This window comes from Grampus griseus (assembly GCF_964374135.1).
Source record: "Grampus griseus genome assembly, chromosome: 15".
NCBI lineage: Eukaryota > Metazoa > Chordata > Mammalia > Artiodactyla > Delphinidae > Grampus > Grampus griseus.
The window spans coordinates 76,230,848-76,248,138 of record NC_139009.1 but is presented as its reverse complement, the minus strand read 5'-3'; the positions used below and the strand labels follow the sequence as shown (position 1 = coordinate 76,248,138).

General features: G+C 46.9%; 1 protein-coding gene across 1 annotated transcript in view; it reads right to left on the bottom strand.

Moving 5' to 3' along the window:
* RPIA (ribose 5-phosphate isomerase A) overlaps positions 1 to 16,579 on the bottom strand; it is a 31,922-nt gene extending 15,343 nt beyond the window's left edge. Inside the window, exons 1-3 of the mRNA XM_082672305.1 lie at positions 16,290 to 16,579; positions 10,568 to 10,628; positions 8,379 to 8,434 (exon numbers count right to left, since the gene is read on the bottom strand). Of these exons, the coding sequence (XP_082528431.1) occupies positions 8,379 to 8,434; positions 10,568 to 10,628; positions 16,290 to 16,562 (390 nt within the window). The 5' untranslated portion in view covers positions 16,563 to 16,579. The remainder of the gene's footprint in view (positions 1 to 8,378; positions 8,435 to 10,567; positions 10,629 to 16,289) is intronic.
* Positions 16,580 to 17,291: the final 712 nt, after the last annotated feature.

Here is a 17,291-nt window from a genome sequence, read left to right as displayed (position 1 = left end):
TCAAGTAAACTTTATCATAGGTATGGCTGTATAGGAAAAAACACAGTGTATACAGGGTTCAGTACTATCTGTGGTTTCAGGCATCCTCTGGGGGTCTTGGAACATATTCCTCCTGGATAAGGGGGAACTAACATTTTTTTTAATTTCCTAAACTAAGAGCCAAATCTACAAAATATTAGAAACGTCTCTAAAAAAATCTAACAGTATGAAAAAAGACTGTGGAAGATCACTACAAATAGATACATACTGATTTCCAGGCTACACTGTTGAATAAAAATAAGCAAAAGAATACATACACTCAGAAGTATATGTAAAGGCTGGACCTCCGGAATGGCTAGGTGAGAGCACCTGAGAGCACCAGACTGGGAAAGATTTAGGATGTTTGTAGGAAAAGTCAGCACCACCGACTCTATGGACATGCCTTTCACACAGGCTGACTGAAGGGGAGGGTTACCACCACCACAGGGCCCAGAGCAGAATTTGTTGCTGGAATAAATGCACCATGAACCTTTGAGTCTGACCTCTCAAGTTCAAGTGATAAGGATCTGTGTTCATGCCACTGCTTACAATACGCAGAGGAACTAAAGGATGGAAAACTTCTTTTCAAAAGCCACGTCTTGAAAATATTTTCTGCTTAAAGTCAAAAGCACCTGAAATGTAGGATCTGAAGGTCTCGGTTCTAATCTTAAATGAACCAGGCACATGACCCCTGGCAAGTTTTCTCATCTATAAAAAGATGCAGATGGGTAATGACCAATGTCAATCTTCAAATCCAAAATCCTAAGACTCTAACAATAAAGTACAAAGACCCTGGAATTTGCAATATATGGGACCTATTTGTATCCTGATTCAAACAAACTGTAAAAAAGGATAAGACAATAGGGGAAATTTGAATCCTGGATTTTTATTTGATCCTATTAAAGGTTATCGTTTGATTTTTTTTAGTATTGTTGAGATGTTTAAAAGTCTCCCTACTTTTCAGAGAGACATAATAAAATACATACAATGAAATCATACTATGCCTGGGATTTGTTTCAAAATAACAAAGGTGAAGGAGAATGAGATACAGACGAAACAAAATTGGCCATGAACTGATAACTGGAAACTGGGTGATGGGTCCGTGGAAGTTCATTACATTATTCTTTATCCTTTTTGAAGTTTGAGATTTTCCACAATAAAAAGCTAAAATAAAATACTGACTGAAAAAAGTTCAAAAGAAGAAAAAACATGATTTTGCTCCTATTAAAGAGAAATATATAATGAAGGGAGAAAACAACAATAAAAATGGTATTTCTGGATTATTTCTTAGTTCCTAGGTTTCTCCAAATGTGACATTGGAGGAACCATACTAATTCCAGACCCTAAGCCTATAAAAACATTTGGAACGTCTGGAAGATGAACCCCCAAAGTCCCCCACGCCTCTTGGTATTCGTGCCTTTGGGGAATCCCTGCCCACAACGTCCCAAGGCTGTTCTGTGTCACCAGTGGCACACAGCAGGAGATAGCAAGGCACTTCTGCGATTAGTTTATAAAGAAGGGGGGGCGTGCTCCCTCAAGATCCTTCCCTCCCTCCCTCCTTCCCCCTCATCCTCGCTCTCTTATCACACACACTGGGGGAAACCAGCTGCCACGTCCTGAAGACATGGAGACAGCCCTGGGGACAGGCCCCTACCGCACAGACTGTGAAGAATTAAGGCCCAGAACACCCACAAGACGGAGCTGGAAGCCCTGGCCAAGAGCTTAACTGCAACCTCCCCGGAGACCCGAGGCCACAGCCCCCCAGGTAACCACTCCAGGCTCCTGCCCCTTGGAAACTAGGAGCTAATAAATGTTTGTTTTAAACTGCTAAGTTTGGGGGGTAATTTGTTCCAGCAAAGATATCTAATACAGATGGTGTTGGAATAATGCTGTGAACTGCATGAAGTTCAGTGTGATACTCTATCATGCAAATAAACTGTTATATACTACGGTTCCTGCTAATTTCATGTACTACTTCAGAAACAATACTAAACTGCATTCAAACGTATTACATGAACACTGGGCGTCAGGAAACTGTTCTATCATGATTCCTATAGGGAAACATCCTGTGTATCATTGTAATTTAACAGTCAAGTGTTAAGACTGCCTGCACCACTTGGCAGTGTTACTCTTTCATGAGGATGTCCTGTTTGTCCATCTAGATTGTAATCAGAAAGCACATTTCACATACACTTTTCACCCTATAGCAGTTAGGGTCAGTTAAGCCAATAGTTGAGTGAATAATTAATTATTTTGAGTTCAGTCAAGTTACCTAGTGCAAACTCCTGTTTTAAGAAAGAAATGGATGCCCAGAGAGGTCCCAATGCTAAGTTAGGGGCAGGGCGAGGACCAGAAATACAGTCTCCTGCTCTCCTGCCCTGTCTAGGGACTAGGAAGGAAATCAGAAGATAAGGCAAACAAAGGGAATGTAGAAGAAAAAGGAAAGGAGAGGATGGCCTCTGCTTATAAATGGAATTGACGTCATCTTACATAATAATACTATGCTATTAATAACGTTTTTAACAATAACAATTTTAAAAGGAGTTGTCTGGCATTCCCTCCTCTACCTGAAATGCCCTGCCTCCTCCCAAACTCCAGCCCCTCACGCCCGGCTTTCCAGGAAGCCCCCAATCCCCTGTGCAAGGAGTGGGCTCTCCTTCCTCCAACAGGCACGTTACCTCTACTTCTTCTCTACCATATATTTGTAAAACATGACACACATAAATGTAGCATTTATTCATCCAACAGGCAGAGTGCCTACTAAGAGTGAGGTACCACACTGGGCACGAGCACTGCTGAATAACACCTGCCGTGCACAAGGAGCCTCGCACCCCTTTGAAAAGATAAACCCTCGGTGATCACTACGCTGACTGAAATCTGTCTCACCACCACCAGCAGCTGCCTGTCTCAACACCCGTCCAGAGTCTGCACACGAAAGGAGCCCAGCAGATACGTTTGTCTATGTTATGTGGCTGGGAGGCCACCCCAACTTCCACAAGCCCCGTGTCCTCCCAGACAATAAGCAGTAACGTAAGGACAGGATCTGTTCTGCCTTTAAATCCCCCCCCTTCACAACGTGGAGGACCCTGTACAATGACCTCAAAGAGCCCACTGGGGTCGGACCCTTAAGTCCTGCTTCCATCAGCAGGTCCTCCAACTCTCCCTTCTCCCCATCTTTGACCGGACTCCGCACAAGACCCCTGCGAATGGCCCTGCACACAGAGAGAAGTCATCATCACAGGTGGCATGAGCTTCCTCCTCCCTGAGTGTTATGGGTTATACTGTGTTCCCCTACAAAAAGGTACGTTGGAGTCCTAACTCCTAGTAACTCTGACTGTGACCTTATTTTGAGATTGGACCTTTACAGAGGTAATCAAGTCAGAATGTCATGAGGGTGTGCCCTAATCCAACAGGACTGGTGTCCTAAGAAGGACAATTTGTACACACAGACAGAGGCACACCGGGAGAACGCCACGCGAACATGAAGGCAGAGGGCAAGGATATGTGCCTACAAGCCAAGCAATGCCAAAGACTGCCAGCAAACCACCAGAAGCTAGGAGAAAGACAAAACAGATTCTCCTTCATAGCCTCTAAAGCAATCAACATCTAGCCTCCAGAAATGAGAGGCAATAAATTTGTTTTTTAAGCACTCAACTTGTGGTTCCTTGTTATGGCAGCCCTGGGAAACGAATCCACTGAATTCAACACTACAGCCCTACTGTGGAGATATGGACCCATCACTGGCTCAGCCAGGACTAATGCAGACACAGGTGCTCAACTGAGATCAGTACCTGCTAGACACCAGACACTCCAGGCTCACAAGCTAAGGGGCTCCTGAGGGTGTAGAGCAAACAGCTGTCTCTTCCAGCTCTTAAAAGTGCAGGGAGCAGGAAAGCTAATGATTAGCTTGTACTTTTGAAAAAAAAAGACAGGAAGCAATGCCTTCTCACTGCAATCCCACAGCTGGGGCCCCCAAATGCCTCATGTGATCAAGGACAGTGGCATGTGGCAGGCTAGCAGTCCTGTTTTTCATCAATTTCACAATAATACCTGAAAACACTGCACTTCCCCTTCTATCAACTAACAGAGGCAGACTGAAAGCCAGCATGGGCAAACACTGTTTTTTTGCCTAGACCAGATCTGGCTTTTAAATCCTTTTTTAAAATTTTCCTCTCCCAAAAGCTTTTAACTTTAAAGGGAAAATCTAGAAAAATCCTTTAAACACCTATGGGTTTACTTCTTTAAAAGGCAGAACATGAAATATCGTGATTTCCTTTCAATCATTTCAGGAAGATTGAGGCTAGCTAAACTTAGCACAGAATAAGTGTGGGTTTGATGGGGGGGGAAAAAACAAAACAGTAACTCTGGACAAGTGAATTTTTTAAAGTCCTGTGAACTGTGAATGACTCCTCTACCTGATCAGCTGGAATTGGCCAGCATTTTCCAGTCTGGGTACATGGTTATTACTAACCACCACAACATAGAGGTGGGCTGGGAGGATGCTATCTTAAAAACACAGATCAAACTTCCAATTAAAGATAGCAATTGAACACCTGTATTTAGCTCAGCTCTTTCCCTAAACCTCTCTAAATCTATAGTACAATAAAGGAATTTTTCTCAATGGCATAAACCAAAAAGAAGAAAAAACAGCAACCAACTTCTAAAAGCTAGATCACTGATGGACAATGGTAAATGGTTGAAATGAGAAACAGAAATCCTAAGCCAGTATCCTAAACCAGTACTGGAAAAAGCTAAGAAGTGACCAAATAAACGGCACAGAACCTCCCAAAAGGTTCAAGGACCAGCAGCCCTGGGAACTTCAGAAAACAGACACCACGGTGGGAGTGAAAAGCATCTTGCTCCACTACTCCCAAAGCAGCACGTTCATTCTCTGGCGGTCAAACAGCAGGTGTCAGGACTGGGCTGCCAGGCGCAGCTGAAGATGGGGTACTGCATCAGCAAGCTTTGGCCGTGCGGCAGCTACCCCAAGACTCAGAGGCTTAAAAGAGCCTCTCATCCTCCAGAGGAGGAGCCGAGGCCTGTTCACATGGCCGCAGAATGGTTTCAGCAGCAGAAGGGCCAAGCCACAAAGCAAAAGCACTCACTGTTCAAGCCACTGATGGCGGGCCATTAGGTCACATCCCATTGGCAAAACACGTCACACGATCAGGCCCAGAGTCAAAGAAATACTGCAACATGTAGCAGGCACTTTTTCCCCGTCTACCACAGGCACTACGCTGAAAACGGGGGTTATGTCCCAAATAATGACAGACGTCTTCTAGCCCTCTTCTCTTAACTTGGCTCCCGGGACACAGGCAGCCACGCATACCCCTCCTGAAAGGGCACTGGGCAGTTTTCTCCAGGAAACCTGACCAGCCAGAGGAAAAAAAAAAATGATCTGACACTAGGGGTTCCCCAATGATCTGTCTGCCACGAGTGCTCTTGGCAGACAAGCCGAGAGCAAGGACCACCCTCACCCCGAGAGCTGGTCTCCGGTCAGCTTCTTAGTCCACTAGTCTTCAAAATGAGCTGCAATTTTTAAAAAAAGAACAAAGCATTCTAACAATATTTGACTGTGTTGGTTGTTACATGACTATGTCAAAACTCAGAATTATACACTAAAAAGAGTAAATTTGGGGGCTTCCCTAGTGGCGCAGTGGTTAAGAATCTGCCTGCCAATGTAGGGGATACAGGTTCGAGCCCTGGTCCGGGAAGATCCCACATGCCGTGGAGCAACTAAGCCCGTATGCCACAACTACTGAGCCTGCGCTCTAGAGCCCACAAGCCACAACTACTGAAGCCTGTGCGCCTAGAGCCTGCGCCCTGCAACAAGAGAAGCCACCGCAATGAGAAGCCTGTGCACCACAACGAAGAGTAGCCCCTGCTCACAGCAAACAGAGAAAGCCCGCACACAGCAACAAAGACCCAACTCAGCCATATTTAAATAAATAAATAAATTTTTATAGATATTAAGAAAAAGAGTAAATTTTCTATGTAAATTATACCTCCAACAAACTGTAAAAAAAAAACTTTGAGAAAAGAGATACAGGAGAAGAAATACTAAAACAAAAACCAAAGTATTAACATCCTCAGGGAGCTAAGAGAAGAAATTGAAAAAAACTGCACCCATAAAACAAACAAAAAAACTTTTCAGAGAACAAAAAAAAAAAGAGTTATTTGAAATTAAATACATGAGAGCAAAGAAAGCTCAACAGAAGGGTTAGAAAAAGGTAAAGCTGAAAAGACAAAAGGACAAAACAGGCCCCAAGCACCAAGGAAATAACAAGTACCCTAAAAGGAAAGATCAGAGCCAGAGAAAACAGAGAAAAGAAAATTAAAGGAATAATAGGGGGAAAAATCCCCAAAATTGAAGAGTGTGAATTTGTAGAATGACATGTCCCAGCAAGCACCCAGCATAGTGGACAAAAATAAACCCACACTAAGACACAGCATGGTGAAATTTCAGAACACTGTAGACAAAGAAAAGATAATATAAGGGAGAGAATGAAAAATAGATTTTATACAAAGGATCAAGAATCAGAATGGCTGCAAGCTTCTCAACAGCAAATTGAAAGCCAGAAGAGGGAATTCCCTGGCAGTCCAATGGTTAGAGCTCCGCACTTCCACTGCAGGGGGCACAGGTTCCATCCCTGGTCCGGGAACTAAGACGCTGCAAGAAGGAAAGTTCCTGACCACAAAGGGAGATCCCAAGACAACAGCCGAGGGCAGCTGCTACCAACCAGAGTACCAAGAAGATGAAGCTGATGGGAGTAGAATATCCACTGGGCCAGAATGAGGTGAGATTTTCCATCCAAGTAAGAGTTTGGGGTTGAATTAGTAAGGAGTCCGCAGACAACCAAGGAAATGGAAAAAACAAAGGCATCATTTACTTAACTTTCAGGAAAACAAGATAATGAGCAGGCTCGGAAGCGTAATCATAGCTGACTGCACAGTTCAGCTGTAGCTTGGACATCACAATTCTGAGTGGGGCCTCACCAAAACGTAACTGTACTGCAGACCAGGAGAAGGGTGTCTGACCTGTGAGAGCAGGAGGGAAGAGAGAACCGAATGCTCGTCTTCCCTGCATCCACTCAGCGTGGAATTATTACCTCAAGTTGAAAAAAAAATTTTAAATGGCAAGAAAAGCATGTAGTTTCCAGACTTTGGAGCAAATACCCAATCAGCTAAAAGAGTTTTAAAAGTATGTCCATCTAAAGAGCAAGAAATGGTGGTGGTCAGGAGTGGGGGAGGGTGTGAAGGGAGTGTCTTATTTTTTAATAAAATGACTTGAATTGTTTGATTCTTCAATCTATGTGTATGTATAGCTTTAATTAAAAATAAGCACCAATATGAAATAATTTTATTAAACAAGAAATAAAAATACTAGATGATCAAGTCACTTGGAAAAATCAGACACTTCGCTTTTTCAAGAGCGAGGCAACTCATCACAGCCCCTCTGACTTTAACAGCATCTCCTCAGAACATCAGGATTTCCAAAGCAAGAAAGGCCAGGTAAAACCACTCCTTTTCTAGCCTGAAGCAGGAATTATGGTATTGTCTTCAGTTCCCTGGGTGTCCGGGCAGCTTGTCAGAGCCTCCAAGAGATTTAACTTCAAAACAGCTCCGACAGCGTGCACTATCCTTCCTAACTTCCTATCCTGCCTACCTGGAATCCTTCCTCCACTCCCTACTCTGACAGGCTGGGGCACACACCTGACACATCCTGCCTCCAGGACTGAGAGTTTCTTAAGACCTAGCTGTCCAAAACTATGTCCACAACATCACAGGAGCACAAATCACCAGCAATGCCAACCTTTAACCCCAATTCACAGGATCCCTGCGACAAAGCCAATGAGAGACGACACACATACCCTCCCCACAACAGCCAGGTGAGGCATGGGGCTCTGTCTCGGCACCTCTCTTCCCTCCTTTCCTGAAGTCTACTATTCCCTTATCTCTCCCTGTATTTAACTGGCTCCACTGCTTTCCTTCACCAGCCCCTACTATTTTATGGTGGAGCAGCATTAGACATGGACTCAAACTACTGTACTTGCATTTCTAATGCATCACTTAACGCCCTTTAGCCTCAGTTTTTTCATCTATAAATGGACATAATACTCCTTGAGGACGGAGACCACGTGGTTATCTCTGCGTACTCCGTGGTGCCTAATACAAGATACACTAAAATATTCACGTCTAAACCATGCTTCTGAGGAGCCATCTCCAATCACCTGCGCTCCCGCTCCTGGCTCTCTCGCCCAGAAAACCCTGGGACACGACCCAGAGCCGCACCCCTACATCCTCAGGGACCCAGAAGATTCATCCAACTGCCAAGATGCAGAACGGAAAGCAGGACATACCTGGAAGGAAGTGGGAATACAGACGAGGTTCAGATTCTCTTGTTTCACTCTTTCAGCTGTGGAGACAAAAGCCGCGTTGGTGGTTTTTCTCTCTCCTCACCTTATTTTCCTTGTACTCACATTTGCTCAAATCCCACAGAAAAGGTCCAACCCCTCCCCCCACTGAAATGTCCCTTTCATTCTATGTCCCCACCCTTGCTGAAAAGTTGGTAAACAGCCTTCACATGTCACTAGACAGGGACAAAAAAGCCTAAGGAGGTAAGTATTAACCACAGAAAGCGCAAGGTCAGGGTTTGCTAGTATGTGCATGGCGATATTCAAAGAATTTTGTACACATGAACTTTTAATCCAGTAACCCAAAGATAACTTACAATTACTATCCCCACTTTACAGATGAGGAAACTGAGGCACAGAGAGGCAAAGTAACTGGTACACAGTTAATAAATGGCAGAACTGGGATCTGATCCCAGGCAGCCTAGTGCCAGTCTTAACTACTTCCCTATATAGGCTTTTACAGAGAAAAGCTAGAATTTGACTTTTACAGTCAGTAAAAAAAATATAATCATTTATAGACCCCAGGGGGTGGTTAAAGAGGGTTTATTTATTCACTTTGGATTTGTACCTTTCGGGAAAACTCGATTTAAACAAAAAGAAAAGTCTTGGGAATTCCCTGGTCGTCCAGTGGTTAGGACTCGGTGCTTTCACAACCGGGGCACGGGTTCAATCAGGGAACTAAGATCCTACATGCCGACGATGCGGCCAAAAAGAAACAAAAAGGAAAGTCTTAAGGGATGCACACAAAGAACGTCTACTGTCATTTCAGTAAACAAAGGATGTCGCAGCCATCAAGCCCTCAGCCACTGCAGCTGCCCCCAAGCGGTGCACCCCTGAGAGAATTCAGGACGGAAAAAACAGGATACTGGCTCTAGACTAAGGTGCACATCAAAGGAATAATTTCATTGAGCCCAGACCCTTGCATCTTCCATACACAGGAAAGCACTACATTCACTAACTTGAGATGTCTGGTTTTTCTTTAATTAACTGTAATCTTTTGATGTTTGACTGCTCGGGGTTTTTTTTGCAAAAACTCCTATATATCCTGGCTCCTCAACAGTCCCTCAGAGCTATCTGGGAGGCTGTATCCCAGGCTTAAGTCCTCAGTTAACACCCCCAAATAAAACATAATTCTTGGGCAATTCTCTGGCGGCCCAATGGTTTAGGACTATGCGCTTCCACTGCAGGGGGTGCAGGTTTGATCCCTGGTCGGGGAACTAAGATCCCACGTGCAACACAGCATGGCCAAAATAAATAAATAAATAAATAACACACACATACAACATAATTCTCAACTTCGAGGCTGTGCATTTTTTTTCAGTCGACGGGGAAAAACCGTCTTATTAAAAATCTCAAGTCTCCTTAATCACTGGGTACACACCTTGGGAGATTCAGATGCCACTATTATGAAACCCACAGGAATCCCTGTGCCCTAAAGTCCTTCACATACTCAGCGCTGAGGCAGCAAGGTGGGCAACGCTGAGTTTTTCAGAAGCCATCACACCCGCACCACAACCATTCCTTAAAGACAAAGCATTCCTGCGCTTTGTCCCCTGAGCACAGCCCCTTGGCACCTGCCAGAGGAGATCCACATTCAGGCAAGCCTGGCCTCTGGGCTCTGTTCTCACAAACAAGAGCAGGGCGGTCAAACCTGTCCAGCAGCCACCGGGGTTGATAATGCTTGAGCCCTTCCTGAGCCCAGAGACACCCAAATCAGAATGAAGTCAGCATCTGCAGAGCCAGCCACCAACTGCAGGGTCACGGACAGGCCGCGCCTGCGCTGGCCCCGCCGACCTCGGTTTGTTTGCTTGAGAAACCGCAGGCTTTAGAGGGTCTGCCTGCCTCAGGACCCATGAGGCCACACACACACACACACCACTGATGACAATTAAGATTCTGTGGAGACCTCGCCCTAAGTCAGCTCCTCACCCAGCTCAGCAGAGCAAACAAAGCCAGGGCAACCCCAAATCTGGGTGAAGAGGCCCAAGAATCCCACTCAGAGAAGAGCAGAAACACTCACCTGGCCACAGGCTCCACAATGCTGGTGCCAAGCTGTGCCCCGCTTCCTCCCTCTCCGCTATGCCCCCATCCCCACCACCCCACACAAACATCCAGGAGTCAGCCTGAAAACATACCTATTCGCTGCACAGCGTGGACAATTGTAGAACCGCTCCCAATTCCCAGCACTTGGTTATTCTGCAAAAAAAGGAGGAGGGAAATCCAAGACTTATTAATACCGTGTTTCACTCCCATCCCCAGCCCACTTCCTAGAGCTATAAAATTATTAGGAACAGCAATTCACCAACTTGGGTGCAAGGTACTGTGCCCACAGAAACATAATCACTGAACCTCAAAGCTGTACTATGTCCTGGTGCCCAGTGGCAATTTTCAGCAGAGCCCTGCTCCTTTCATCCCTGACAATGACATCACCATTTCCTCCTGTAAAAAGATAAACTGAAGCCTATTAAAAATTTTAAGCATTTATTTCAGCAAAAATCAGTTTGAATTGGGCAGCACTCAGTCTAGCAGGCAGAAGGGAGCTCTGAGGAGCTGTACAAAATTAAGACTTTTATAGCAAGAAGCAAGCGGGGACAAGGAAGTTATATTGGGCAAAAAAGCAAGCTGGTTACTGTAAGGTCACTTCCCTTGAGGGGATGGCAGGGGTCTACCAGGCAGATGACCTCAATAGTGCTGATAAGGTGATTCCTGATTGACTGAGCTAAGATTCCATTTCCGGGAGAGCCAAAAGTGTAACTAGGTATTGTTTGGTGATGCGGGGCTTGGCATAAGCGACTCCATTTTGGGTCTGTTGTCTCATTTTTAACACTCCCTCCCTCTTATCAACACAAAAGATCTGGCTTATTTACAACACAGAGCAACTTAAGTCAGCCTCACAGAAATGGCCTGCAGATGAACGCGGAACGATTTTTGGCCATCCCCAGGAGCACGATCAGAAAGGAAAGACCCTAGGAGAAAAACAGCCTAGCTGAACGTTAAGAGCAGAAAACAGAGGTTTCTGGCTTCAGCGACTTTTCACACAAGTTTAACATTTACACAGTCCCCATCAAGTTGGTGGCATCACAGCGAACCTCAGACACACATCAAGGCTACCATCCAGAGCTCCAACCCAAGTCAACAGAAGAGTCTGAAGCAACCCTGAACAGCAAATCACGTCATCTGTCCGACTGATCCCAAGGGGTCCTCATTTTGCACAAGCCTGCTTCAGACAAAATGGGGAGAGGGTGAAGGCTTAGGTGGGAACATGAGAAACAGTCTTCATCTGCCATATAGGAAGCCACTCCTTGAGTACAAGGGAGAAGAAACAGGCATCTTACTACTGAGCCTATTATCTTAAGAAAAGGGGGCAGGTACCTCAGAGTAGACCAGAGGCGGAGTAGGGGCCCAGCCAAGGTCAGTTAGACCACAAACGGCAAAACAAGGTCAGAGTACAAACAGTCAGGAACTAATGTGAAGCTTGGTTCCTAAGCAACTTCCTGGGAGTAATCTCCTGCCTGTTTAGGGCAAAACAGCTACAAGCCAAAGCTTAACATCATCTGTTAAGCACCTACCAAGAAGATTCCTAAATGTTAATATAAGTCAAATCTCACAACAACCCCTTGTGACCTCAAGGCCCTTAGCCTCACTTTAGAGATGAATTCAACACCCTAAGGAAAAATTTAAGACTTAGAAATGAGCAAGAGATTATTAGACATACTTTCAATGAAATGCTGGAATCTGCAGGTAGTATCTGATCCTACAGGGGTGTGTGCCTTTGCTCAAAGTTTCAAAGTCACCAAATAACACCAAGGGGCCTTCAAACAGAGCTTGTGCTAGGTCAGGATTTCACCTGTGATGATGCCCTCAAGAAGGCAATGCATCCAACAGCCATTTACTACTTGGGCAAACCTCAATAGCAAGGTCTTCAAGACCAGTAAATGCTACATCACAACACAAAACAGCTGAATATCAGAAAATGTACAAACCTTCAAGTAACGAGGAAATATCTCGACTAGGTAGGCTCAACCTGACCTTCACACCCAACCTGAAGCTGTGAGCTCTAGCTATACAGCAATTCAACTGTCAGATGCCTCATTACCATACTCTGCCATATACTCACGTCACCCAGCAGGCAGGTGGCACACAGATGAACTTGGGTGAGTCACACAAGCTCTGTGCAAGGCTCCTCCCTTGGCTCTTGAAAGAGGCCAGGAATTGCACAGGCCTGCCAGGCCCAAAGCTCCTCAACCCTGTGGTCCTGCTACCTTGCAATCAAACGACTGGCCAAGAATCAGTGCACCAGCCAAAGCCAAACAGATGTGGCCCAGCAGCAGAAGGCTGCCAGGCAGGCTCTGCCGTAGGAGCAGGCTCCTCCTAATGGCAGTACTTGACAACAGGTCGTACGTGCAACACCACAACTTGGGTCACCTTGTCCAGTAGGGTAACCTCTTCTGTTGACCGACTGGAACCACTGCCCACCAACTCCTTCAAGCCAAGCCAGCCAAAAAGCTAAGCCCGGGCTCCAAAGAGAACAAAGGAGGCTAGGGACCTTCAGGAGAGCATGGCCCTGCATGGTAACCCATCCTGCAACAGGCACATCTGAGTCCCGGGTGGCTACCCAAAGGCTTCAGCTGAGAACTCTCCAAGTTTTCCACCCACCCAGAAAATGTAAGTAGTCACCAATGGGCTAGGGAGATTCACCCCACAACCTCCATATTCGTGTCCACACTCCGCATAATTCATCAAGCATTTACTGGGAAGGCCCCACTGTGACCAACACTGAATGAAAATAAGGTTAACTACCCTCCAGAAGCTTACCCTTCAGGGAACTGGCAGACGCACATACACATAACTAGACCATAAAGACACCTACTAAGAGGCATAAGGCACCTAAGAGGTGTGGAGTGCTACAGAATTCAAGGGGAGAACTGCTTCCCCTACAAGACTAAGGAAAAACGGAAAGGAAGAATGGCCTTTGAACCAAACCCTGAAGGACATATATGATTTTAATAGGCAAAAGCAGCGGACAAGAAAAAGCACTCTTGGTCAAGGGTTTTGATATTAAAACACACACTCTATGCCAGTAGTCTGTCCTTTCCAATGTTCTGGTACATGGGAGAGAAGGGAGCAGAGAAGGAAACAAGACTGTGGGCGTAAAGACAAGAACTAGAGCCTCTCATCCGTGTATCCCCTCCACCTGCCTCAGTACTGGTTTACAATAGATGCTCCTGATGTGTCTTATGGAGGTTAGGATGAGGCCACCTGAGGGGCACAGTGACAAGAGTAGATTAAAGTTTCAGAAGACGATAATGCACCACTTGGGTGGTCGACAGAGGGGACGAGATAAGGGCAACTGCAATCTTCTGGCCACGAGGAGAGCCTAAACCAGGAAAGTTGGCAGGCCAACAGGAAGGGTCAGTTCTAAGAACATTCCAAAGGTGGAACCAACAGGACCTCGCACACAACCTAGCTTGATAAACTTACACAAGTGAGTATGAAACGGAGCACGACCCTATGGCGTCCTCCCGTACAAATCCTTTCCATGTCCTTCGCTTCCTGTTTGTAGGAAATAGGCTTCTTTCAGCCTCCTTGACCTCCCCTGAGTTCCAAAGGGCAGATTCAAACAGTTGCTAATCAGGGAAGGAAGGGACTGCAGAAACCAGGGAGGTGCAGTCAAGAAGCAATGGTGCTGCGACAGGTCCCGGTTCCTTCTCAAGGAATATACAAAACAATACAACTCTGAGTTCCTGTACGGGAACTAAGGCCCCACCCAGGTGGAAGATGGGAAATTCAGGCTGGGCGCAAGACTTCCGGCTAACCATCACCCAGTTACCTCACCATCAACCAATCAGAAGAAAGTCTGCACTCGGTGGAAGATAAGACTCTGAACGCCCCCTCCCCAAACGATTAACTGCGATTAACTTCCCCTTTCTCCCCTGGAGTTGATCCTTGGAGTCTGCCTTCTCCCCAGGTTGCCGGCCTCCAGAATAAAGTAACCTTTTCTTTCCAACCAACACTTGTCTTTGGAGGGGTGAGCAGCCAAGCCTGGGTTGTGTAAAAAGTAAACAATTTCAAGACATGAAGTGCTAAAGGAACTCGGCCTTAGATGGAAAAAAGGATAGGATACCCCCTGGAGAGAGCAGCTAAGCCTTGACGGTGAGGTGCGGGACTATGCTCAATAAACCTGTGGCTCTGAATTAAGTTATCTTGTCTGCAAAGTATCCAGGACCAGCCTCTCCTCCTCCCTTTAGCCACATTTCTGACCACCACACCAACTACCTACACATAGCAGGCACTCAACAAATACCTGCAATGAATGAAACAAAGTTACAAAGCAGAAAATACAAAATTCAAGTAGTGTTGGCATCTCAGAAAAGAAGTTTGCAAAGGAAAGTGCGTGTAACAGATTGGGGTGAGTGCCCCCAAAAGGCCTATGACGATCTCCCCAGGATTGCCTGGTAACTTCACGCAATAATGTGGCCAGAATCCAGTGTTTTGCGGCTCTGGCCTAAGGTGGGAGTTTGCAGATTGTAATTTAACCAAATACATAATAATAAAACAATGGTCAGGGAGGGGCGTGCCACCAAACAGGAATGCAAATAGGTTAACAGGAAATGTAATACATGGGTCTTTTCTAATTGTATAGATCTCATTTATCCATTACATTTATCCATTACGACTCACTTTATCCAGGCATTTTGAAATTTCAGCTTACCGTCCCAATTTTGCAGCTGAGGCACGTGAATCCCAAAAGGAGAGCCAGATTACACATTTTACATTATCTCTGTGAATCCCCACAGAAAATCCTATTGCTAACCACACTATTAAACCAGAACAGAGCAGCTGTGTAACAGGTGGAAGGGCACTGGAACGGAAGTCACTCGGTTTGGGTCCTGGAGGATCCTTGGTCATTCCTCCGACAGAACACGCTGAGCCAAAGGTTACCACACTCGCCCCTCCCACTTAGCCAGGCGGTGGGAGGATCAAACATCTATCTAGGCAAAATAACTTTGTACACGAAAGCATTACCAAATGTAAAGAATAAAGAACCATCACTAGAGAAAAGAGAATCTGATACCACTTTCCAGGAAGCAGAAAAGAAAGACTAAAAGCCAATAAAGTCAAGGAAACTCCACCTAAGGGTAGAGATACTCCACTTGGCCGCCGGTATTACAATTAAGATAACTGACTGCTGCCAGCAAAGGCGCTCGGGTTAAAAGACTCCACCCAAGAGGACCACACCCGCAACACAGCAAACAAGTAGGGCCACGACCTCGCCAAGTAAGAGCTAACCATCTCCACATCCCGACCTTAAAGAGGGTCCTCCAGACTTCAAGTGTCAAAAGGAGGAGGTTTAAAGCCTGGGTTTCTCCTCTGGCTCAGTCTCCTCTTCCCTCCAACAAGTACACTCAGGAGCGGGTGCGCGCCCAGCTAAGCACTTTCTTGGAGTAAAATGTCAAAACACTTTTAAAATCAGCTCCCCCCCCCCCCGCGACTTCCCAGGGCAGTGAAGCGAGTGAAGACCTCTCGCAGTCCCAGTCTCTTATTTGTTGAAAAGGAAGCCACACGCTAAGTCCCTACTAAGCCCACTCCAAACATCAGACACACACCACCAGGCTCCACTTTGCAAACTTATCTGGCCTGCAAGCAGTCTTTAGATAGCACAACTTTAGGGAACGCGACCCCAACCGATTCCACATCTAAAAGGCCTTGAAGGAGCAGGTCTCAAGGCGGGTGAAATGCGTACCCCCTCCCCTCTCACGCAGCTCCCTCCCTGCCAGGAACTAGGCGCAACCGGCAGTGCCCAGAGCGCGAGCCCATCAGGCCGAGCACGGGCGCCCCACGTCCTGAGCTGCTCACCCTCACGTGGTTCTCCACGGCCGCGCGGCCCGCCAGCTTCTTGGCCTCCTCGGCCTTGGACATCGTGGAGGGGGCCGGGCAGACGCTGTTAGCGTCCCCGCCAGCTGTACTTGTGCCGCCAGCGCCGAACTGCGCGCGTCCCGGCAACTGCACGTGGGAACCCGGAACGCCCCAGCTGCTCCCTCCTCCGCCAGAGGCCGCGCCCCCGGCCCGCCCGGGCAGCGGGGCCAGGACCCGCCCGTAGAGGGTGCTGAAGGGCCCGGGTCGCTGCATCCCGCCGCCCCGCTCCAGCCTCCGCCACGGTCCCGCCCCCGGCTCTGCCGGAAGTCTGGTAGTGACGTACTAGGTCCGCGTCTGCTGCAGCGCGGGGCTTTCTGGGAAATGTAGTTCTATGGCTTCAATGGCCTTAAGCCGTGCCCCAGCCTGGACTACCAGCCCCACAATGCTCCGCGACCGGGTTCGCAAATCTCGGCGACAGGCATTGGCGCAACGGCTTGTACCGCCCAAGTAGCCCCGGTGGGGTCAATCCTGGAGATTTTTCTCTTTGCTCCAGCATCTGCGAAGGGAGTGTTAGACGTGACCCTGTTGTTTTTTCTAGAAGTAAGAACGTGGCGGTGGACGAGGCCTGAGGGCAGTTGCTCTTCTAGAGATGTCCTTTTGGGAGTGACTTCTCTAGACTGACGCCACAGGGAAACGCACCTGGGGGCTCCGGCCCCCACTTTACTCCATCCTTAGGCCCCCCCCGCCCCCCACCGCAGGCCCAAGGCTACAAATTAGAACGCCCAGCCTTAGATGTTGTTCTGCATTGGGCAGCGTTGGAAGGCACGGTTTCCCTCCAGATGGAGCCTGGCTGGGAACATACGTGTGCCCTGCAGAAACCCTGCAATACTTGTTGACTTAAAAAGGGCTTTCACTGAACCTAACAGCTTTCTCTTTTCTTCTCTACCTTTAAAGTGTCTTGCTGTAGGTGTGGACGAAAAAAAACGCACGACGTAAGGGCAG